This window comes from Erpetoichthys calabaricus, chromosome 2 (assembly GCF_900747795.2).
Source record: "Erpetoichthys calabaricus chromosome 2, fErpCal1.3, whole genome shotgun sequence".
NCBI classification, from domain to species: Eukaryota; Metazoa; Chordata; class Cladistia; order Polypteriformes; family Polypteridae; genus Erpetoichthys; species Erpetoichthys calabaricus.
Window position 1 is genome coordinate 39800365 of NC_041395.2, and position 26012 is coordinate 39826376.

The 26012-nt window shown below is 39.6% G+C and overlaps 1 protein-coding gene across 1 annotated transcript in view; it reads right to left on the bottom strand.

Annotated features, from left to right (window-relative positions):
* Positions 1-25001, bottom strand: part of ttc5 (tetratricopeptide repeat domain 5) — a 28923-nt gene extending 3922 nt beyond the window's left edge. Inside the window, exons 1-8 of the mRNA XM_028793635.2 lie at positions 24907-25001; positions 16432-16564; positions 13336-13547; positions 8076-8223; positions 7640-7731; positions 5079-5135; positions 2466-2612; positions 643-857 (exon numbers count right to left, since the gene is read on the bottom strand). Of these exons, the coding sequence (XP_028649468.1) occupies positions 643-857; positions 2466-2612; positions 5079-5135; positions 7640-7731; positions 8076-8223; positions 13336-13547; positions 16432-16564; positions 24907-24966 (1064 nt within the window). The 5' untranslated portion in view covers positions 24967-25001. The remainder of the gene's footprint in view (positions 1-642; positions 858-2465; positions 2613-5078; positions 5136-7639; positions 7732-8075; positions 8224-13335; positions 13548-16431; positions 16565-24906) is intronic.
* Positions 25002-26012: the final 1011 nt, after the last annotated feature.

Sequence of the window (26012 nt, forward strand, 5' to 3'; positions counted from 1 at the left end):
TCTCTCTGTTTTACTGTCAATTAAGCATGTACTTAAAATTGGCATTTTTTATCAATTGTTAAGTCCTAAACGTTTAACAATACACCAGCAATTATGGCCATAAACATAACGAATGCAAGAATTTTAACTTGTTAGTGGGGTTTTGGCCTTTTAGGAGGAAGCTGCATGGATTCCTTGAGATGCTCACTTGCTAAGTAAATCTCAGTAGACAATTTGCTATATTACAAGCCTTTCCAGCTTTAAAAAAAATAATAAAAGGGTTTTGCATATAGAAAGGCCAGGCCAGAGTGTAGTTATAGTGTCCAAATTATACGTTCTTCTGCATCATCCACATGTGGGAATCAAATAGTGATCAGCCCCAAAGAAAGTTAAGGAAATACTGCTTAAGATGAGCTGATTTAGCTCAACAGCAATCATTAATCACATTTGCTTTAAAGCAGGCACTGTAACAGAGTGCCACTTCAGTGAGTAACAACCATCATAAGCCTGTGCCACCTTTTCTTTTCATGACTGCTTTCATGACAGTACAACACTTTGGCAAGGTGTGACAGACCTGCATATTATTTTTACATAGCTACCAAGATTATTACAGCAATGAAAATTAACAAATGTGTTTGTCCCCAAGACATAACTTATACTCACAAAGGCACTTTCTGCTCTGGTGTAAGACTGAAGACGACCTTGCCCAGCACTGCCACACCAGCATTTACTCCAGACTTTAGTACTCTCAGTTGCTCCTTCTCCAGTTTAACCTGCTGCCCTGATGGTGTCTGGTACTGTCCATTACAACATGGTCCTAGATCACTAGCTCGAAGGCTACTCAACAGACTCTGCAGTCTTTTTGCCTTCACTTTTCCCTGCCAATAAATAAATCATTCAATAAACATTTTATTTATTAAGCACATGTAAAAGCAGGTTATGTCACATATAAGAACAAAGGCTGTGAGGTAAATAAAACAGAAGCATTAATCAGGCCTTCTAGAGTAAAGCGTATTCCAGTAGTAAAATTAAACTATACATGAAGTAGAGCATGCATGGCCTGTGATAGTTCAACTTAAAAGCAAAGAATATAACTCAGTGTTATTGTAATTTGTGAGATTGGCTTGAAGGCCTACAACAAAATACATCCTATCCACAAATGTGCCTATTATATGTGGCGGACGGCTGGGGCGCCCCTTCGATGCGTATTCAGGGGGAGCAGCCCTGGACGGTGCAGTACCCCCTGGACGCTGGATGGCCACCCCCCTGGGTTGGAGCGGTGCCTCAGTGTCTTGCAGGGATTCATGGGAGATGGAGTTCTCCACAGCCCTGTTGGGGTCTGGGGTGGCCGCCAGGGGGCGAGGCATGGGTCCCTGAGCCCAGCTGGACTAATCTTCAGCCCCACCCGGGAGTGCAACTGGAAACAAGCATCTGGAGCACTTCCGGGTGGGCCATAAAAGGAGCCAGCAACCACCACTCAATGGCCAGAGTCGGGTGGAAGGAGGACAAAGCTGTGGAGGAGTGGTGGTGAAAGAGAGAGGAGTGTTTTTGACTTTAGTGTTTAGTGCTTGGGGGTTCACGGGAAGATGTGCCCTCCAGCTGAAGAAAAAAAAGTCTTTTTATTTTATATGTGCCTCCCGTGTCAAGTCTGTGCCAGGTCGGGCACAATATAGTGCCTTTCTTACATATGATAAATCATCTTTGCACCTCTCAGAGATGCTAAGTCCAACAGCTCTCATGTTACATACAGTATATGGCCAAAACGGTGCGGACATCTTTCTGAATTGTTGAGTTCATGTGGTTCATTGTCAACATGTCCATGAAATGAAGCAGATAGCCATGCAGTCTCTGTTGACAAACGTTGGCAGTAGAATGAGTACTGTAGAGCTCAGCAACTTTGAACCTGGCATCGGCATAGGATGCCATCTTTGCCACAAGTCAGTATGTGATGCTTCCACTCTGCTAGATCTGCCTTGGTCAACTGTAAGTGCTATTACAGTGAAGTGGAATTGTCTAGGAATTACAAGAGGTGAACCATGCCGACACCGCAAACTCAAAGAGCAGGGCTGCTGAGTGCTGCAGCATACAGTGCGTAAAAAAACAAAAACACAACGGAGTTACAAACTGCTGAAAGCAACATTAGCAAAAGAATTGTGTGTTGGGAGCTTCATGAAATGGGTGTTCATGGCCGAGGAGCTACACACAAGCCTGCGGTCACTATGTGCAATGCCAAGTGTTGGCTGGAGTAATGTAAAGCATGCCACCACTGGAGTTGGGCACAGTAGAACTAGAGTTATCCATTTACAGTACATATTGTAAGAAGCAGGACATTCGGAGTTTGACTTTAAACACATTTTCTATGAGAGGTTTTGCTTCACAATATTAATCACAATCCATTAATCACATTGCTTCACTCTCTAGCATGTTGACACACTGAGTATGTATCATTTGACTGATTATTACCCTTGTTTATTCCCAGCATATACCTTGTTCTGTAGAAGGGTACTGAGGCGGTCCAGGAAGTCAAGCAATTGCTGTTCTCTGACAGGCGGCTCTAGCCATGAGGGATCCAAGGCTGATGCCTGTGAGAATCCTTCCAGTGCCTGTTCATACAGTTCCTCATACTGATAGAGCTGAAAAGGTTACAAAAACATTTTACAAACTTTATGCCATAAAAAGGTTGTCCCAAGAAATACTGGCCCAACTTCCAAGAAAACCCGATTTTCTTTTGGTACACATTGCATTGTCGTCCACATCATCTCCACATAATAAGAGAATTCAATACAGAAAAAAAATAAAAATGTATTTGCTTAAATGTGAACTATCCTGCACCTGGTTGTTGTCTGTGTGGAGACTTCAGAACAAATCACAGTACAGAAACTGCACTCGTTAAAGTAGTAAATGACTTGCGGGTAAATGCAGACAGAGGCCATTTATCTGTTCTCATCCTCTTGTATCTGAGTGCCGCATTTAACACTATTGATCACAATATTCTTAGAAATCACCTTAGTCAGTGGGTGGGCCTCTCTGGCAGTGTCGTAAATTGGTTTGAATCCTACCTGGCAGGTAGAAAATTCTTTGTTAGTTGTGGTAATTATAACTCAAAGACGCATGATATTCTATATGGTGTTCCACAAGGCTCTATCCTGGGTACACTGCGCTTTTCGATCTACATGCTTCTGTTAGGTCAGATTATCTCAGCATAACGTGAGCTACCACAGCTATGCTGATGACACACAGCTGTATTTGTCAATAGTACCCGATGACCCCAACTCTGTTGTTTCACTAACACAATGTCATACTTGTGTTTCTAAATGGATGAATAGTAATTTTCTCAAGCTAAAAAAAGAGAAAACAGAAATTTTAGTGATTGGCAATAATGGATACAATGAGGTTATTAGAAATAAACTTGATGCATTAGGATTAAAAGTTAAGACGGAGGTAAAGAATTTAGGGGTAATTGTTGACAGTGACCTGAATTTTAAAATCGCATATTAATCAGATCACTAGGACAGCATTTTTTCACTTAAGAAATATAGCAAAAGTTAGACCTCTTATATCATTGAAAGATACTGAGAAATTAGTTCACGCTTTTGTTTTCAGTCGACTAGATTACTGTAACGCAGTCCTCTCAGGACTACCCAAAAAAGCCATAAATCGTTTGCAACTAGAATCCTAACTAGGAAAAGAAAATCCGAGCACATTTCTCCAGTTTTGATGTCACTACACTGGTTACCTGTGTCATTCAGAACTGACTTTAAAATACTGCTTATGGTTTACAAAGCCTTAAATAATCTCGCTCCATCTTATATTTCAGAATGTCTTGACACCTTATATTCCAAATCGTAACATTAGATCCTCAAATGAGTGTGCTTAGAATTCCAAGAGCTAAACTTATAAGAAGTGATGAGGCGGTCTTCTGCTGTTATGCACCTAAAATCTGGAATAGCCTGCCAATAGGAATTTGCCAGGCTAATACAGTGGAGCACTTCAAAAAAAACTGCTAAAAACACATTACTTTAACATGGCTTTCTCATAACTTCATTTTAATTTAATCATTATGCTCTGTATATTCAATTAATTAGCATAACTATTCATGGTGGCTCCAAAATCCGTACTAACTCCTACTCTGTCTTCTGTTCTTTTTCGGGGTTTCTGGGGTGGTGACCTGCGCCACCACCACCTAATCAAAGCACCATGATGTCCTCACATTGATAAATTAAAGGCCAGAAGTCTACATGACCATCATCATCAAGTCCTTCCATGAGAACCCTAAATACAAAGAGGAGTGTTCATTTATGTTAGGTAGAATGCCCAGAGGGGGCTGGGTGGTCTCATGGTCTGGAACCCCTGAAGATTTTTTTTTTTTCCCTAGCCGTCTGGAGGTTTGTTTGTTTTTTCTGTCCTCCCTGGCCATCGGACCGTACTCTTATTTTATGTTAATTAGTGTTCTCTTATTTTAATTCTTACTTTGTCTTTTTTTCTCTTTTCTTCATCATGTAAAGCACTTTGAGCTACACTATGTGTATGAAAATGTGCTATAGAAATAAATGTTGTTGTTGCATGTTCTCCCTATGTGTCACCATGCATATTGCAAACAGAGACACATAGTATATTGGAAGGTAAAGTCCACATTGGTTTATCTTGCTCTGCAAATATCTGGCTTCTTATCAAAAATCTACCCTAAATAACAAGTCAATGGAAAAAATGAAAATTGGATTTTTTTGGTACAGTTTGCATGTGAGTGACATTGTGCATAGTCCCACTCACCCTCAACCATGAACTATCAGCGGCACAATACAAGGTCAATTCATATTTAAAATGGTCACAAAGCAAACACACATTTTTACTACCAAATAAAATCAAACTGAAAGCTGACCTACCTCAGCCATACATTATGGATTGATTTTAAAAACAAAAACATTTCATAAAACGTGCACAAACCTCGAGTTTGAAGTAGACGTATGACATTAGGTCAGCGCATGTTATGTCATGCATGGAGTTTACTGAGAGGCCACTGGCATGTTTAGATTACTTTGAGAAAGACACTTTTTATTGTGCTGTGTGGAGAGGAAATCACAAATCAGAACTCAACTCACCGTTGCTCGATTGAAGTGTAAGTCTTGGTTGCAACTTGCTGTCCGGTCCATCTTCTCCTGTATTAAAAGTCATCAAACATATAAGAAAACTACAAATGTTTATTTCATGCAGGGCGCTTTAAAGAAGTGTTAAGATAGCTTCATCAAAAGATAAAAAACTCTCCTTATAAAGACATCTGTGAAAACAATTATGCCTGTTGTGGATAGATAGCTCATGAATTTTAAAAGATGTTGTTAGGAGATGCAAACTTCTGTAATCACCACAGCAAACAGTAACAAGAATACTGGGCAAACATGAACTACTGAATCAAACAAAATGTAAAATAAAAGACAGGGAAAAACACAAAGTCAAAAAGATCAGAGGCAGAGAAAATGCTTCACTGGAGATCATAGAGAATCTCTGCTAAAATGAAAAGTGAGCAATAAGAAACAGTCTAAGTCGTCTTTAAGTATTCAGATTAATGATGTACTGTACAATCCTCCAGTGAGTAAACAACATATTTTGTGACCAAGAAATAACGAGACATGATCAGTGTTGCAGTACTGCTGCATTTATATACTATGAGAATGTCTGGAGTTACCATTTCAAACATACCATCTTCCAACTTTAATCTATTTACAGGTATTTCAAACAAGAATTTTCCAGGAAAATGAGATGCTGCTGTTGACTGATTGATTAAAAGCAAATGTAACACATTAACTCTTTGAGGGCTGAATATTTTTTTTTACAAAAAACAGTTTCTGAAAAGCAATGGTTTCACACAGAAATCAACATAAAATGTCTGTTGCTGCATTCTGTGGCGGCAGTTTGCAAAGAATGTGCAACAGGCTTGCTGCCAGGCTGTCTTCCCCTAGCTGGGGAAGCAGCAGCACCGGTCACAGTCGCAGTGCATTGCAATCTGGTTTCTACCTCTTATCATTGTTAAGTGGCAGTCCTCTTGGCAAACATTGCTGTAGGCATGTCAGCTACATGAACCTGTTCAGCACCACGATTAGCTGGGGACCAGTCAGCTGAAGTTGGAACCTCACATTCATTTTCGATCACTTGTATAAAAATCAGAGTCTGATAAGTCATAGTCCAGTTCAGAGATAGCAGGCAAAACTTCAGCCACGGAGTATTTTGCTTTACGCATTCGCTTTGATCTCTCGCCATTACGTCAGTGACATTTTTACTCTTGTTTGCACCTTACTACTCACTCGGTCAAACCAATGAAGCTAACTTTCCTTCTAGCAACGAGAGTCCAACTAAAACATAACAGTTGATTTTGTCACAGTTTACAGTTGATTACCATTGTCAACTCCTCACATTTGCTCCAAATACTACTTGTGGACAAAACATCCTTTATGGCTAATCTAATTAATTTCTTTTATTTAGCGAAGAGTGTCATAAGTAGTTTGTGACAGATGGGTATCAGCAAGAGTGAAAGGGAAGGTCTACAGGACGGTAGTGAGACCAGCTATGTTATATGGGTTGGAGACGGTGGCACTGACCAGAAAGCTGGGAACAGAGCTGGAGGTAACAGGGTTAAAGATGTTAAGATTTGCACTGGGTGTGACAAGGATGGACAGGATTAGAAAGGAGTACATTAGAGGGTCAGCTCAAGTTGGACAGTTGGGAGACAAAGTCAGAGAGGTGAAATTGCATTGGTTTGGACTTGTGCACAGCAGGCATGCTGGGTATATTGGGAGAAGGACCCTAAGGATAGAGCTGCCAGGGAAGAAGAAAAGAGGAAGGCCTAAGAGAAGGTTTATGGATGTGGTGAGAGAGGACATGCAAGTGATGGGTGTAACAGAGCAAGATGCAGAGGACAGAAAGATATGGAAGAAGATGATCCGTTGTGGCAACCCCTAACGGGAGCAGCCGAAAGAAGAAGATGATTTAGCGAGAGGTCAGTGTCACAACTCATTAAATTCAAGGAACAAAGTTCTCTCTCTAGCAGCCAGCACTTTGATGAGCATTCATATGAAATTTCCCAATGGGATGTTTCATCCTGCATAGCACATAAACAGAGCAAATATCCTGCTGGGTCACCGCTCTAGTATGTGATATTAATAGAAGTAACTCACGCCCGGTGTGTTGGCTCACATTGTCACAGTGAAGGCGAGTTCTTAAAAATATTTTACATTTTTTCCCCAAATAAAGAAGCTGACCATTGTTCAGGAAATGTGTAAGTGTTGTTATTGAACATCAGCACTCAATGGTGTTTCATTTTAACTCCTTTTAACTGCATGTTAACATTCTTACACATGTAAGGTTTGTAACTACAACACATTCAACTTCAGCAAAAACTATCCTAAAATACAGGCCGGCCCAAGAGTAAATGAACTGAAAACAAAATAAACTACAAGGTAGAATACAATGGAGCAAGAAAATAATAAAACAAACACCGTCTTCTTTGAAGGTTTTTTTAGAATAAATGTAGGAAGCACTCAGTCCTAAAATTTTGGATTATAGGAACCATAAAGCTGCTACGAGATTTAGCAAAATTGTCACAACAATGTAATATACAGTATATTAGTCAATAGAAACCTCTCTAGTTACCCATTAGATTACCACTCACCGCTTGTGCGTATGAACTTAAAGCCTGTTGGGACATTTTTGGATTTTGTCCTGATATGAAAAATAAGGACAGGTATGCGTTTCCAAGAATATCTACAAGAAAAAAAAATATTATTACATTTATGTACTGTACATTAGACAATTTGTGTGCAGACTTGTAGTATGGTTTGATGCTGTAGATTCAAGACAAACTTTATCAGTGTTGTTAATGAAGACAGCCACTTATAGTACACAAAACAAAAAAATTATATAAAGTAATATTGTTCTTGTTATACTAAGTAACAACCAGTGTAACTTTTCCTGCCCAACTGCTAAAACAAAATCATAACCTAAAAACTACAACTAAATTATAGACATGTACAGGTAAACTAGAACAATTCCAGAGAGACTTGAGTTTCTGTCAAGCAAGTAAAAATGCATATGTAAAATAAACCAACACCAAGATGTTCCATCCTTGATGTCCAGCTGCACCGCCTGCTTTGCCTTGTTGACACTTTCAAACACATTTGTGGAGTAATCTTCACCAGAGGTTCGAATTTGTCTCAGGACCATGGAAAGATTTCGGAGGGAAACTTTGTTTTCACACTGCAAAAAAAAAAAAAAAACAAAAATAGTTGACTAAAAGTGCTTGTCATGATATGGTACACTGTTGACCAGAGGGAATCAGCTCTGAAATAACCTTCAGTGTTTTATCCACTTTTGAGTGTAGTTTAGCAAGTGGTGGGGCTGGAGGTCTGAGAGCCACGCGCTAGTGTCACAGAGCACTATTCATATATACTTTATCTCGGTCAGTTGTTTTAGTTGGGGGGAAAAAAAACAAAAAAAAACTAGTGGGCTACAGTACGCCAATCCAAAAATGGGCAAAGATCACTTCTCATTATGGTGAGCACTTCTGTATTAGCCAAAGGCTAATACAGCAGTTGAATGTTTGTTTACTTTGTGTAGCTGATGCATTAAACACTAAGTGGAGCAACACCACTAGTTAAAGTTAGGAAAAGCAAAACAGTCTATTAATCAGATTGGTTATTGTTTAAGATTAACAATAGCAATATATAGCCACTTGGACTTTATACATTTTAAGCAATTTAGTTACTCTTCTGTGTTCCAGTTCTATTTAGTGAAGTTTTAAGAATGCTATTATTTGGAGGAAGATGTAATATTTTTTTCTGATATTTATTATAATTTGAATAAGTGTTGTTTGTTGTACAGTTTTTCAGTTCATTACAGTTAATTACCTTTAAGTTAAGTGACAAAGTGCTATCTTTTTATCATTTAACTAGCCACTTTACCTGTTAAAGCCAGGTAATAGCATACATTTAAAAGTATTTGAGATCTTTCCCTTTGTGTCCATTCTACACCTTTCCTCAGTTTCCTTGCATGTCTGAACCTGTCTTGACCATCATCCCTCTTGAGTCTGCTCCCATAAAGCCTGAGTGTCCTTTCAATGCACCTTGCTTGCCTTCTGTCCACTTTAATTTTTTCCATCCTTGAAGACTCTCAGCATGCCACCTACACCTTTACTCTTCCGTGTGTGTCTCCCACTTTCTCTGTCATTTGCATCACCAAAGCCAAACTCTCCAGTCAGACTGTTGAGACACACATACACATTATACACACTATCGTACCTAATGAGTGCTAAAGAGAGCGGGCTTGGTTCAGAGTATGTTAGCCTCCTAAAACCAGGTTTGCTATAAGGGGAAGGCTGCACAATTTGTTTAAGGATTTTAGTAATATAAATTACTGTTTATGAGGTGTTATCAAAAAGTACAGTGAATGTTGATGCAGAGCACCATCCGAGAGCAACGCAAAGCAATTCAATGCCGGTTCTGACATGGTCATCCTAGAGCCGAGTTTGTGACAAGTCAGTCGTTTGTGAGCCATTATTGAGTTCAAGTGTATTTTTCAAGTTTGTCATTAATAATGGATATCGAGCAACATATTAACATGAAATTTTGTTTAAAATTGCAAAAAACTCAGGAAACCCATCAGATGTAAAATCGGTTTATGGTGACTGCACTGACAATTAATACTGTTTACAAGTGGTTTGATCGATTTTGTAATGGATCTGACTTGGTTGAAGACGAGAAAAGATCAGGACGTCCTTTAACATCAATAACTGAGGAAAATGTTGAAACGGTTTAATTCTTCATTACATGACAACGCTCCTTGTCACACATCCCTTCTAGTACAACAATTTCTGTCGAATAAAAACATTACACTGTGTCTGCATCCACCTTATTCGCTGGATCTGGCACCGTGCGACTTCTGGCTGTTCCCTAAATTGAAAATGACCACGAAAGGCAAAAAATTTCAATCCATTGAGGACATCCAAGCAGCCACGACAGCCCAACTAAAGACATTCTTGAAAGAAAACTTCTAGAACTGCATCGCAAAGTGGCAGGAGCATTGGGATAAGTGCATTCGAAGTGGAGGAGAGTATTTTGAGGGTGACTACAACAACAACAACAACATTTATTTATATAGCACATATTCATACAAAAAGTAGCTCAAAGTGCTTTACATAATGAAGAAAAGAAGAATAAAAGACAAATAAGAAATTAAAATAAGACAACCTTAGTTAACATAAGAAGGAGTAAGGTCCGATGGCCAGAGTGGACAGAAAAAACAAAAAAAAACTCCAGAAGGCTGGAGAAAAAAATAAAATCTGTAGGGGTTCCAGGCCACGAGACCGCCCAGTCCCCTTTGGGCATTCTACCTAACATAAATGAAATAGTCCTCTTTGTAGTTAGGGTTCTCACGGAGTCACTTGATGCTGATGGTTATACAGACTTCTGGCTTTTAATCCATCCATCATTGTTGGAACATCATGGTGCTTTGGGTAGATGGTGGTGGCACAAGCCACCACCAATAGGACACCGGAAAAGGAAACAGAAGAGAGAGTAGGGGTTAGTACAGATTTTGAATGGTTATTATAATGAATTGGATATACAGAGTGTCAGGATTAAATTACAGTGAAGTTATGAGAAGGCCATGTTAAAGTAATGTGTTTTCAGTAGTTTTTTAAAGTGCTCCACTGTATTAGCCTGGCGAATTCCTACTGGCAGGCTATTCCAGATTTTAGGTGCATAACAGCAGAAGGCCGCCTCACCACTTCTTTTAAGTTTTTGCTCTTGGAATTCTAAGGAGACACTCAGTTGAGGATCTGAGGTTGCGATTTGGAATATAAGGTGTCAGACATTCCGATATATAAGACGGGGCGAGATTATTTAAAGCTTTAAAAACCATAAGCAGAATTTTAAAGTCAATTCTGAATGACACAGGTAACCAGTGTAGTTGTAAATCTTTTACTGCAATAAACGTTTCTTTTTTAAAACATTCACTGTATTTTTGATCACACCTCATATGTTAAAGTTTTCATTATTATTGTTGTATATGTATTTTTAACATTACATCTCGTAACTATCAATTTGAATAAAAGTCTACCACAGAAACTTGAATTTGGTTTAACAGTAACAGATGGTACTGCTTCTTGTGAGGTCTCCAATTAAGTTTAAATGTAATGCTTTGTTCAATAAATGGACTAAAGTAAGCTTTCAGACCTGTATGAACGGAGTGCAGTAGTATAAATGACAAAACAAAAATATTTCAAATTTTATTTAGAACACTAATTACCTTAACAAAAAAGTAACCTACAGTGACTAAATTTTTCCTTCTGGCCTTGAAATGTGACAAATTATAATCAGCAACAGACCCAGCGTCTCACTTTGGTCATATTCATCCGTCAAGAAAAGCACAGACACCATTTTGAATTTTAGTCCAATGTAAGGATTGATTAGTTTAAGCTTCATCAGCTTAAGTCAGACTGAATCCTTTTTCTAATGACAGTGGGAACCCAAAGTTTAATTTCCCTGGAATCAGTCGCTTAATTTTTGTTTTCCTCTCTCTCTCTGTCTGTTGGCTTTAGGAGCTCTAAGATTTTTTAAAAAATAATTTAGATTCTATTTTTTGTAAGTTACAATGCATATTTTTTTTTTTTTAAATTAAACTCTGTGTGTGAATGTTTACAGCACTTATGACTGGGACCGCACTATATAAAACTAAACTGAAGTGGCCAAGTTTTGTAGACCGATCCCATCACGCTCTTGTCACCTCTCCTAGAGTAATGAACTTTACTACTCAAATATATGGATGATTAACATGTTTTGAAGTATCCATTTTAAATAGCCTATGTTAGATTACCTTGAGACTAAACTGTCCCAATACGAGTGACTTTTGGTGTGATCTTGAATTATAAACACTCTGCATCTATAACAGAAACAGGCCTTGAAAAAAAAAAATACAATAAATGAATGTAAACAAATGTTTATTAGAGTCTTTGCTGTGTGTCTTTCTATCTCATCACCTATCTTATCAACTAAATAGATTTCATTCCAGTATTTCCTAGTATCTTACACCCTGTAGCTCCATGTCTAGTCTAGTTGCCGGTCTTTCTCTAAAACTTAGTTGTCTGTTTTGTAATTTGGAAACCAGAACTGCGCCAGTATTTTAGGTGAGGCCTCACAAGTGTTTTGTGTGGGTTAAGCAAAACCTCCCTCGATTTGTATTCCATAAAGCTTGCTCTGTAAGCCATTCTGAATTGTTTCAGCACACTGCCTAGCTGTGGTAGAGACAAAACCATTGTAATTCTGGATTCTTTTTAAACAAGTTACACTTCAAAAATTTCTTACTTTCCCCAATTTTGTAATTACATTTCACCCTTCCATTTATTTGGTTCAGCTTGTTTTACTCCATTAGGAAATAATACACAATTTAATAACCATCGTATGTTTAAGGTCGTCACAACAGTTTTTGTCATCTCTCATCTTGAGTTGCCAAGCAGCACTCGTCACTGGAGGGTCATAGTGAATACGAATGAGGGGGCTTGAGCAAGGTGCTGGCATTGTTTTAATTCCTATTCAAGGTTCCTTATCAAGTTGTGGACAATTCTGAAAAACTCCCTGCCTGGTCAGCGAACTTCATTGGATGTTAAGGCAAAGGAGAGTTGGCAGAGTCAGGTGTTACACTTTAAGTCTGGCTTGAGGTCAGTGCTAGGAGCCGTCCTCTTGTAACAGGCTTACTCACTAATGTAACATTTAAAGGATGCTTGTCTGTATTTCCTATTGTACAATACATATATTAGTATATATACAGGGTGGGCCATACGTTTCCAGACACAGGAAAAATAAACATTTTTTTATGAAAAACCATTTTTATTTATATAATATGCTCTACATGACTGCCATTGTTTTGAAAACACATTTCAGTACGTGTCCGCCAATGCTGATGAACACGTATTAGCACAGCAGGAGTTATGCTTGTAACGGCGTTGGTGATACGTTCCCCAAGTGTGTATGTGTGTGTGTGTGTATATTATATATATACATACATATATATATATATATATATATATATATATCTATATATATATATATGTATATATATATATATATATATATATTATACTGACTACCAAGGTGAAAAGAGAATTTGCTAGATTTCACACAAAATTGTGTTGTTATTAAATGTGAAGGCTTTAATGATTAAAGAAAACTTTCTTAAAACTGAAATATCTTAAAATATTAAAAGTGTGACATTAGCAAAAAAAAAATGCTATACTTTTTTTTTTTTGGTGGTGACCACAAAACTGCTCATCCGTTTCAAGCATAATAAAACTAGTAAAATACAATCATTTCTTACATGACTGAGTGCACCAGAGAAGCAGGTTTGTGCTCCAGTCAAATCTCCTTTCTTCCAGTAGACCTCTCCCAATTGGTTCCAGGCATCCACCAGACTGGGGTCGAGCTTCACAGCTTTGGAGAGTGCCTCTTCTGCGTCAGGGCTATACTGAGCCACAATGTTCAAAGTACGACCCTTCAGAAGTAGAAACTGAGCTCTGCTGTTGCACTGACCTTAAGGGGAGAAAAAAATGTCTAAAGCATAGGTAGATACTTCACTCTTAACCCATAACTCGTGCTTTGTAAACAGAAAGCATCCCCATCATTTGGGCACCACCCAGCATTTAAGTGAGACAGAATAAAACAGAATTCCTAGCTCAATTCGGAGACTCTGTGCCAGCAAATCAAGAAGGGAGAGTTTTTCATTTTGTTTTTTTAGAAAAATAATGAAGAGGGGGCGGCGCGGTGGCGCTGCTGCCTCGCAGTTAGGATACCCGAGTTCGCTTCCTGGGTCCTCCCTGCGTGGAGTTTGCATGTTCTCCCCGTGTCTGCGTGGCTTTCCTCCGGGCGCTCCGGTTTCCTCCCACAGTCCAAAGACATGCAGGTTAGGTGGATTGGCGATTCTAAATTGGCCCTAGTGTGTGCTTTGTGTGTGGGTGTGTTTGTGTGTGTCCTGCGGTGGGTTGGCACCCTGCCTGGGATTGGTTCCTGCCTTGTGCCCTGTGTTGGCTGGGATTGGCTCCAGCAGACCCCCGTGACCCTGTGTTTGGATTCAGCGGGTTGGAAAATGGATGGATGGATGGATGGATATGGAGGCTTTAAAAAGGGGGTGCAGCCCTAATTTTATAATTTAAAGAAAAGTGCTAATAAAAAGCAGCAATGTCCCATAAACATAACTTTTGAACTGTTAATCCTAGACACATTAAACTTAAATTTTCAGGGTTGTTACTTGGTATTCAGCCACTATGAATAAGGGGAACTGCTCCTGAATTGATGACTATGAAAAGTCATTCACCTCCAGTAAAATCTGCAGTGCTGGGCTTTTGGTAGCCCACTGCTACGACAGACCACTAGAGCTGCAAAATGGAATGGAATGTGTACACAATTTAAATAAAAAAAGGAACATTTTAGACAACTGGCTACTTTTAAGACAATGCAACTACCACATCTATCACCAAGACTCACACCTCAGTCAAAGTAACTTCGATCACCCAAACAAATACCTGATCAAAGAACAAGTAAAGCTTTTAACTAAATCTACGTTTGGATATACTGTGTGACAGGCGGCTGGGACGGCCCTTCTGTATATGTTCTGAGGGAGCAGCTATGGACATCTCACTACCTCCCCCGGGACGCTTGGTGGCAGCCTCCCTGGCTGACGATGGTGCCTCAGTTTCCTGCAGGGTTTCCTGGGAGATGGAGTTCTCCACAACCCTGTGGGGAGCTGGGGTGGCCGCCAGGGGGTGCTGCATGGAGCCAGGAACCCACCTGGACATCTCTGCAGCCCCACCCGGAAGTGCAATTAGCCACAGGTGGTCAAGCACCTGGAGCACTTCCGGGTGGGCTATAAAAAGGGCCAGCATCCACCACTCATGAGCCGGGAGGAAGAGGACGAGGTTGCCTGGGAGGAGTGGTGGTGCCAAGGTGGGAGAAGAGAAAGGATTGTTGTTGTGTGGAAAGAGTGCTTTTGGGACTGTGTATTGCCTGTGGGTCACGGGGAAGACTTGCGCCCATGGGTGAAGAAGAAAATAAAAAGTCCTTGTTTTATACATGCCTCTGTGTCCTTCTGTGCCGGGTCGGGCACAACTGAGATACTGCTATATGGAGGAGCAGGATAACGGAGTTAATAAGCCATTGTAACTAATAAAATGGCCAGTGAGTATATATTGTAAGGTTAACAAAACATCACATTATTTTATATGGGGCACAGGACCATAAAGAGAACATGAAGCAAAGTATTAGATCCAGCACTCATTTGTTAAAATAAACGAGTTTCAGTGAAAGATAAAAATGAGGTCATTTCTATGAGCACAGAAAATGTCTTTTTGTTATTGTTATTACTGAGCACAACAAGCATGACTGGAAGCCTGAAACTGGGGCCTTTGCATAAACCGCTCATGAACTGCACTGCATTTCTGTTTATCTGCTGTTATATGTAAACTGTTAACAAAAAGGCAGATTTTGAGATTTTGCAGGAGAATTCATCATTATTCATATTACTTAAATACTTGCAATGTTTGATTGGAGGGAGAAGCTAGTATTGCCAAGGTGGTACAAGATACACGCAAGGCCCTATAAGAGTACATACACTGGCAATGGGTCCTTAGTAAAATACTTAGCAGGATCCTGGAGGGTACATGGGAGTTTGCCCAACCAGTCTACATGTGTTTCGTGGACTTGGAAAAGGTGTTCGACCATGTCCCTCGGGGAATCCTGTGGGGGGTACTCCGAGAGTATGGGGTACCGGACCCCCTGATAAAGGCTGTTCGGTCCCTGTACGATCATTGTCAGAGCTTGGTCCGCATTGCCAGCAGTAAGTCGAACCCATTTGCAGTGAGAGTTGGACTCCGCCAGGGCAGCCCTTTGTCACCGATTCTGTTCATAGCTTTTATGGAGAACCCATTTTAATAAAGCCACAGAGAAGCATTAGGAGTGTAGTATATGGCCAAATGTGGGATTGCATTGTACCCCAATGCATTATTCTGGGTTCATGGGGTTGCTTAATTATATACTATTAAAACCTTATGTTTCACTTTAAAACATTAATATAACTCATTCCATGCATTTTCAACACCTTTGAAATTCAAATTTATTTATTTATTTATTTATTTAAAATAAAAAGGGTCAAGCCTACTCATAAAGCTAATACAAAACCAAACATGAATAAAAAAAAATCAGCACACACACAGGTATTTGTTCCAAATGTCAGCATTGGGTACAGTAATCTAATATCAGTCACATCCGATTCTGTTCTTACACTGTTTGAATGACTTTTGCCCCTCTGTGAAGGCAGAGCTCCTTAACCAATACCCTACACCCCCCCCCCCCCCCCCCCCCCCAATAAAAACGTGCACACACACACACAGCTCAAGGTGTACTTGTGCTGAACCCTTCCCACCTTCCATCTCATTGAGTTTCTTCAGAACCTTCTCCATTTCCAGTGCCACATCGCTTTGCTTTCGACTGGCTTCATCCACACTGTGAGTGTCAAAGTAGTGATCTCGAAAACTGTACAAGCCATCCACCAACTCCTAGGGAAAACAAAGCAACATGGGAACACACTGACAGCCACAATGCAACAAAGCTACAGTGAAAGACAAAAAATATCCAAACTTCACTTTTTAACATTGCATTAGAAAACGTTAGTTTAGACAATTGATGCAAGACCTCCATTTCTGTTTTTCTTAGCAGCTAATAACAAGGACTGTTATATTTGTTTTCCAAGAACTTACTTCAGAGGTCATTAATAAACGATCACAATGAAATCTGCCGCTAATCGGATTATAAAATTGCAGGTCAGAGATTCTTTTCCCGTCCCCAGCTCATAAAAAATAAGGTTTCATTTTCATAGTTGCAGGTCTCACTTTCTTTGTATTTCCTTCAAAGATCAGATCCAGATATTTATTATTTAATACTTTTTTTTTGGTAAAATAGCCATCAAAAAGTAACTTTTACAGTACTTGCATATTCCCTGCCACTGTTCTTATGCTCAGATGTGGAAAGAGTGCTAAAAAAAAAAAGTTCACTCAAGCAGAAGTATTTTTACTTAAAAAATGTGGAAAATACTCAAATAAAAGTGAAAAAGTAATCAAGATAAAGAATAATTCAATTACTTCAAGGGAAAAACATTAGCAAATATTCATGCAGTGCTTTGGAAAGAATAAGCTGAATATAGCAATAAAATAAGATTTTATTTATCAAAAGGCATATTAATGACATATACACGGTAGAAACACTATGCTCTATATGGCAATTCAATTCCAAACTGTAATTATTATACAGTGTGTACGGAAAAGAATCCCCCCCAGACAAAATATTCACAATTCGTTGCTTTGCAGCCTGAAATGAAGACACACACAAATATTTCTTCAGCTGTATTTCCTCAATGCAACTTATAACAGCCAAGTGAAAGATACAACAGCAACAGTTCAGAAAATAAATAAATAAATAACCCAGAATCAGCCCTCCGAAGAAATCCTTGTAAACTCACTCAGGTTCTCCACTGCACACCAAGCTAAATGCCTTCCAACTGAATGAATAGCTCACCATAAAACCAGCTGTTCTTGGAATATTCCAGTGCTTGGTAGTGCAACTGAAAGTAAACAACCAACTACAGGTGGCGAGGCGCCATCAAAAGATCTCAGGGATAAAGTTGTGGACAGGCACAAGTCAGGAAATGGATAGAAAAATTCAAAATTCAAAGGCTTTAACAGTGTTTAGGAGCACAGTACCGTCCATAATCAGTAAGTGTTTGATACTACTAGGACCCTTCCCAGATCAGTCTGTTCCGCCAAACAAGGAGGAAGCTGCTCAGAGAGGCTACCAGCAGGCCCATGGCAACTTTGAAGCAGTTACAGGAATTTTTGGCACAGACTAGTCATTGTGTGCATGGAACAACAAAATTCCAAATGGACCACAAATGTGACTTGTATGGAAGGGTTGCAAGAAAAAAAAGTCCACCTCAAGAAAGGCCACATTAAGTCCTGATTGAACTTTGCCAAAAAGCACTTTGAAGATTCTGAGGACAAATAGAAAAACCTGTTATGATCAGATGAGACCAAAATCAAAGTATTTGGTTTCAACGCCAAATGGTATACCTGAATGAAAGCCAATGTACCTTACCATCTAAAACGCACCATACCTACAGTAAACCACGGAGATGGTAGTGTCCTGTTGTGGGGGTGTTTCTCTGCAGCAGGGACTGGGACACTTGTCAATATGGAAGGAAAAATGGAAACCCTGCTGCCCTCTGCTAGAAAGTTGTCAATGGGAAAAAGGTTCACCTTCCAACATGGCAACAACCCGAAGCACATAGCAAAGTTAACAACGCAGTGGCTGATAGAGAAAAAGGTGAATGTCCTTGCACGCCCAATCAAAGCCCTGACTTTACCCTACTGAAAATCTGTGGAATGACTTGAAGATTACAGTCCACCAACAGTCACCATCCAATCTGACTGAGCTTGAACAATTCTGTAAAGAAGAGTGGGCAAATACTGCAGAGTCTAGCTGGGCAAAATTGGTACAGAAGGATCTCAACAGACTTGAGGCTCTCATTAAAGCAAACTGTGGTTCCCCAAAGTACTGACACTGGGGGCGAGTGATTCTGTTTTTATTTATTTATTTTTTTCTTAACTGTTGCTATTATATCTTTCCCTTGGCTGTTATATGATACACTGAGTAAATGCAGCTACAGAGATGTTTCTATGTGTGTCTCCATTTCAGGCTGCAAAGCAACAAGATGTGAATATTTTGAAAGGAGGGGATTCTTTTCTATACACGCTGTATAAACTCCTCGCAAACGCATTGCAAGCAAGTAATCACAACTGACCCTAAATGTCCCTAGCAGGGAAGTCTGCAGTTATCAATCACAGCTCAATGCAAACGTTTGGAATTCCTTGGCCAAATTACGGATTTTGAAGACATTTAAAGTAAAAAGTAGTAAATACAACTTAAATAGCAAACAAATGTTTATGAAAATTTTTAGATATAGGTACAATTAACTGGATGAACTAAAAAATGTAATAAATGTGGCACCTGCAAACGTTTGGGAAGCCTACTAAGTCAGTACCTAGTAACACCCCTTTGGTAAAAATCACAGCTTGCAAACATTTTTGTAGCCAGCAACGAGTCTTTTGAAACCTTGATTTGGAAATCTGTCGCTGATAACTTCCAGCTGGGAGATGTTCTTGGGGTGTCTCTGCTGCAGAGCACGTCTAAGATCTGGCCACAAATGTTCAAGTCTGAGGACTGGGAGGGCCACTCCAAAACCTCACCTTGCGTTTCTACAGGTGCCACATAGTAGATATCAGACTATGTTCTGGATTGCTGTCTTACTGCAGAAGCCAACCTTTTTGCCTGACATTCTCCTCAAGGATTTGTTGAGACTTCTGGAATTGATTCTTTCCTGTGCCACAAGCTGCCACACCACCCCAAAGCATAATCGATCCACCCCGATACTTAACAGTTGGCAAGGTGTTCTTTTCTTCAAATGCTGCTTATTTTTTCTCCAAGCAATCCTTTTACGGTTGTAACCTAAGAGTTTACCTTAATCTGTCCCCTTCATTCGATTCCAAAATGTCTCACTCTTATGCTGATGTTGTTTTCCATGCTGAAATCGCAGGTAAAGTTTCCTTTTTATGGCTCTTCCATGAAGGCCACGTCCAGGTACGTAATGCAGCACAGTAGAGCAGTGCACCGCTACTCTCTTCTCAGCTGAACCTGCCTTCAGCTCCGTGTTTGCCTTGCCTACTTGCTCTTCTATCTTCCAAATCCTGACTTTGACAATTCCCCTTAACTGCCATTTCTTAAGGACACTTTGGACTGTGATGTGATGATGATTTGACAACTATGGACATTACTAGCTGGAAATACTTTAATAATTTAATCTTTTTATAGACTTCCCCTGCTTTGTACGCATCATAGTTAGTTTAATTTTCAGATCTCAGTCAGCTGCTTTGATAAAGACCTTGGCCATCGAGTGTTGCACAATGTTTGAAGTGTCAAAGGATTTATTAGTCCTAATGACAATTGTAGACCACACTAACAAGTTCGGAAACTTTACAACTGTAAGGGTGCCCTACTTTTATACATGCTTGCAGTTCAAATAAATCTCAACTACATTAATATCTTCATAAAAAATGCCATTATTTTGGAACTGCATGAGCCGGACGGGCAGATGGTGTGCCATCACAAGTCTCAGTAGGGAACTTTCTGATGTAGTCAAATGGAAATGGACACAACAGGTAAGGCCAAAAACACTGCGACCCCCTATAGTCTTATACAGAAAATGACTGCTAAATATGCCAAACGTTCAATGTACATTAATAAAATGTACACACATTCAGGAAAATATGTGCTAAATGCACCTCACTTATGCATTACATACTGAAGAGGAACATCTTTTCTGTAATGATGCCGCTTGTTATAGTAGCTGTTAAACTGTGAACAACCGGGCATTGCTTCAGTCACAATATATCGGGATCAGAATTTTACCATATCATCTTTCAAAACTATGATTTGTATCACTTACGCAGTATTATTTCAAACACTCTACTAGTTAAAAAAACAACAGCCTACTTCCTTGTCTTTTCATGTTTGAGAAAGTGTTCTTGTATGCAGATAACTCCACAGTTTTTAGGAAGCGGAGTGGACACCTTATATTAAAGCTGCTTTGTTTTATGGTGAATGGCTTTACTCTATAAAGAGTGATCTTGCTGCTGTCACTTTTGCGGTGCACACTCACTCAGTTCCTGGCCACCATACCATGAAATACCGAGGTGCAGCGACTTCCACAGTCAGAGAGAACTGCACAGCCACGGTGTTATTCAGGAGAACACTCTATGCTCTAAGAGCATTACCTGCCACCCCAAACATATTTGTGTGCAGTCTTATTTTAATTGGCCATTATGAATTTTTACATTTTGAATATAGCAGTTAATTGTACTTAAAAACCATCCACCTTTAAAAATTACTAAGTAGCATTGTTATGAAATAATACATTTTAAACAGTAAACGTAGTTTCATTTAAAATACATTAAGTACAATTCCCTACATAATCTACTTAAGTACAGTAACAAGAGTAAATGTAATCAGTTACTTTATCTTTTATTGAAAATTTATTAAAAGTATATAACATTCAAAACTAAATTCAAATTTAGTTAGGAAGGCCAACAGCCTGAGCAAAACTATTGAGAGTTGTAAAGAGAGAAAGGAGTCTTTACCCCCAATATATTTGCTTATTGTAAAGTATTATTGATTATGTCCTGCCAGGTTTTAAAAAGTTTTGAATACATCCTTTACGTTATACTGATTATACAACATCAGTTACCCACTGGCTTAACAGGGGAGAGTTAGGATTCTTCCAGTTAAGCAAGATAAGTCTAGGTGCCGATAGTGTAGTGAAGGAGATCACAGTTTGTTTGGCCACTTTAAGCCCATCTGGGAGTCCACCAACCACAGCTGTTAATGGGTTAGGAGGGATTGTGACACCAAGGCTGTCTGAAAGGCATTTAAAAATTTTGGTCTAAAATGATGTTAATTTTGTGCAGGTCCAGAATATGTGTGGCCCAGTGAAGCTGGAGCTCGATTGCAGCGATTGCAGGTTGGAGTTTGCCCTGGAAACATTTTGGACAGTTTAAAGTCAGACAGATGTGCTCGATATATAATTTTGAGTTCAATAATTATATGCTTTGCACATATGGAGCTCGAGTGAATTATGTGCATTGCTGCCTTCCACTCCTTTGCTGAAATGTTGAGTAAGAGATCCTTTTCCCACTGTACTCTGGGAACTTTAAAATGTTTTTATGTATTATAGAAATGCTGTCTGTGTCCCTGTAATCAGTTACTTCCGACCTCTACTTTGTGGCATATACAGACAGAGCTTGCTTGCTGACTGGCTGTATGGTCAGAACTTCTTCCAAGAAACCTGTAAGTACAGTGATAATTTTTTCCTGGATGGGTGGCTTTTGCTCTCCTGTTCCTAAGATGGCATGTACGATCTGCTTCCAGTTTCACTGAACCCTTGATATGCAAGATGTGAATACTAAACATAGCCACAGAAGAACCAGGAGATGAAAAGAACATTTTGCAAAGAATCATTAAGAGAAAGGTCAGGAAGTGCAAGACAATGTATAACAAAGCAACGAGACAAGTAGAATAAAAAAAAAAGGTTGGGTGAGAATTTTTGAATTGCAGTTCTTCCTTAACAGGGTAAATGACCCCCTTTGTGCAAGAACTATATACAGTACACTTGTACATAACAAAAGCCTTTTTTATATAAACGGAGTTGTGTTAGGACTTTGTTCAAAAGGATTAAACACCCATTGTAACACAATGGATACAAAAAAAGAATAAAAGACACAATTTCATCTGTTCACATCTAATAGCTACACCAAGACGTTTTTTAAACAATGCCTATATAAGACACCCCCCAGACCGCAGCAATCGGTCAACTTCAACTTGATTCTCCACCGCACTTAACACCACCCTCCCATATCACTGTGGCATGTCAGAAAGTACAGAATGCGTCCTGTCCAGATCTGGGATCAAGATAGGGCACAAACCGCCAAACACTTTACGGACAGTCCTTTTCAATGTCTAAAGCAAAAAGTCAACCACAGAGACAAGAAACACAGTTTACAGTACAGCATTCCATGCAGTGCATGCCCAGTGGTACACGTGGGACAAACATCTAAAAGACTCGCAACACATATACAAGAACATCGCCATGACGTCAGGAGGAAAGTCCCACAGTCTTTGATTTACACACCGGACACGCATTTAACTGGGACACTGTGAAAGTAAAATTCAGCAACAATACTAAGGGTGCCAGAGCTCTCTATTGAAAATACCATTAACAGACATTTGGACTTAAACCCAGCACGTGTAGGCTTCAAAAGAATAATATCCTAATAATAAAAAAGACTTTATGATCAACACCTTCCAACCCCCACCTTATTAATCCAACTCCCACCCTTCACCTGCTATATATTATATATATCTTGCCTTTGATTCCTATATGTGTAATCAATTTCCTCTAATGATGACACCTGAGGTTGTTGAAAGTTTAGGAATAAAAAAAAACAATTTTAAGATACATGACTCATTTTCTTCCTTTGTGGATCTCTATCTATAAATATGCAAACCGTATCACAGACCTTCGCATATATCTTTCTATTATAATAAAAAAATCCTGGTATGAGACGTGACTTTTTCAGAGAGATACTTTCTTGTCCCGCAAGTCAAGAGTTTGCGCCATGAGATTTAACCAGGCCCGGGGCCGGAAATAAAAGACAAAGAGTAGATGACAAAGTAGAACTTCGGAAAGAATTAAAAAACATTGGCGTGATACATATGCAGAGCAGGTTAGAGATAATTAAAGTACTAAGTCTCACAAAAATGATAGTAAAGATCGCATTAGTGCAAACAAATGGAAATTATTACACGGTGAAATAACGGAACAGCGAAAAGAGATCAAATATATTGTTCGGATTTAAGTCAGAGACTTGTAGATCGTCTAATTCGTGTTGCCGTCAGCAGTGTTTCTTCCCAATGAATAGGCGTATCCGTGAGAATTGAAAGATTTCTTGTTTGGTGAAAGTGAAATCCACATACGTGAGTGGCAGAGATGCGAACTGGCTGGCGCTTAGCGCAGGCAGGGGGGTTGGCAAGCGAAGCAAGCCTCCTAGTGTATATATAAATATATATAATATACACACACAACAGTTAACACAGCACGTATAATCGTTTGAACACTCTTCCAGCGTATCTAATAATACTTCAAGGTCTTAACTTTATTGACCCATTAAGATATAAAGGAAGCTTGCTAAAGACATGTTCCATAAATACCCTGAATTTCCTTAATGTTTTGCTTACAATAAGAGCTCACCAAGGATTTAAAAATATTTCAATTGCGACAGAAGGTAAAGATAGATAAAAAAAAAGGATATACCTAAACACGGTTTAAGTTTTCACTGTCGAAGAGTAATTAATTCATTTAGAAATTGAAGACAAGACAAAATGACCAAGTCCGTGATAAATCTGGCAGAACTGGTCAGACAAGCATAGCCGAGCCGCATACATTTCTTTCTATACCACATTGTCATACACATGATATAAAGCTCAAAGGACTTTGTCACTGCAAAACAGAGGCAGAAAGCTTTAGTAGTCACCGGAGTGGTGGGCCATAGTACAGCCTTTCTTAAGTGAAAATAAGCTACATGACAACAAACGCATCTTCTATAACCCGCTTGTAAACGACAACTTGGAAAATATGCAAAACGATACATGGATAAGCGAACAAAAATTAAAGCATTCGGCCACAACTCTGTGTGTGTGAAGAAAATCTGCTCTGCTTTGAGGTTGTGTAGCACAGGATACATACGATAGGAAGAAAGAGTGGATACACCTATTCTACTTTGTACCCTGTTGTGTTCACTTCGCGTTTTCTTAAGAGGTTCACTGAAACCTCTGATTTCATCAGGACGACCAGGAGTTTGCAATACAGCCACTGGAGAAGTGTTCATTTCATATTTATCTTTGAAGGTCTTGCATCTCCGTATCAAATAATAAACAACTGACTTGCAAACCCTCCAAAATTTGACTCCACGTCATGAAGATACACACGATCCCTATTATTATGACCAGCAAAGAGCAACCAAGGAAACGACAACAAGTCGCGATGCAAAGAGAGGACGCGGCGACAGCAGCACAGCACACACAGTCAGATCTGACAGGCTCTTGTTGGTATTGAAGCTGAATTTAGGCAGCAAACGACAACACCCGCCGTCCTGCTAAGTCAGACGTTTGTCTGATAAAACATATACGGTAGCAAGTAACAAAAGTAACTCTGCAGTTAAGCAGGTTAATAGCTTACCCGTAAAACGTCCAGTGCGTCTCCATCTCCCTTCTCCGCGTCGTCCATAACTGACGTCATCAGGTAGCGCCCAGTCCCGTTTACTCAGCGCGACAAGGTGTGCACCGAGTGTTGGGCGCGCGCAAAGTGGCGCGAGAACAGAAACAGAGCGTGACAGAAAAAAAGCAGCCTGCGAACAGAAGCAGAAGAACACGATCAGGTGGCACGGGTGCAAAACGAAAGGGCAAACTTATAGTTACGAACAGAATGCATTTCAAACTTCGGTACTTTTCTTTATCGTGATGGAAATCGGTGGGGACGCTGCCCCGGTTACTTAATTTTTGGATTTTAAATTATTAGGACAGAGCCGGTTATACTACCTTAGAAGATGCTGAAGATGTTCTATCAGACAGTTGTGGCGAGCGCCCTCTTCTACGCAGTGGTGTGCTGGGGAGGCAGCATTAAGAGGAAAGATGCCTCACGTCTGGACAAACTGGTGAGGAAGGCAAGCTCTATTGTTGGCATGGAGCTGGACAGTTTAACATCTGTGGCACAGCGAAGGGCGCTCAGCAGGCTCCTGTCAATTATGGAGAATCCACTGCATCCACTTAATAGTATCATCTCCAGACAGAGGAGCAGCTTCAGCGACAGACTGCTGTCACTGTCCTGCTCCACTGGCAGATTGAGGAGATCGTTCCTCCCCCAAACTATGCGACTGTTTAATTCCATCCGGGGGGGGGGGGGGGGGGTAAACGTTAACATTTAACATTATACATAGTTATTGTCTGTTTTTCACCTGCATTATTATCACTTTAATTTAATATTATTTATTGTATCAGTATGCTGCTGCTGAAGAATGTGAATTTCCCATTGGGATTAATAAAGTATCTATCTATTAAACTGGCCTACCCTAACCACAAATACAAGTTAGTGTGGGTGGAGCATAGTTACTTATAGGTTACATTGTATGTTAATGTCCCCTTCGGGTGCCTAATCTTAAAAACGATAATACGATTTGCGTCACGATAATTACATCTTGCCTGAAGAAGGGGCCTGAGTTGCCTCGAAAGCTTGCATATTGTAATCTTTCTAGTTAGCCAATAAAAGGTGTCATTTTGCTTGGCTTT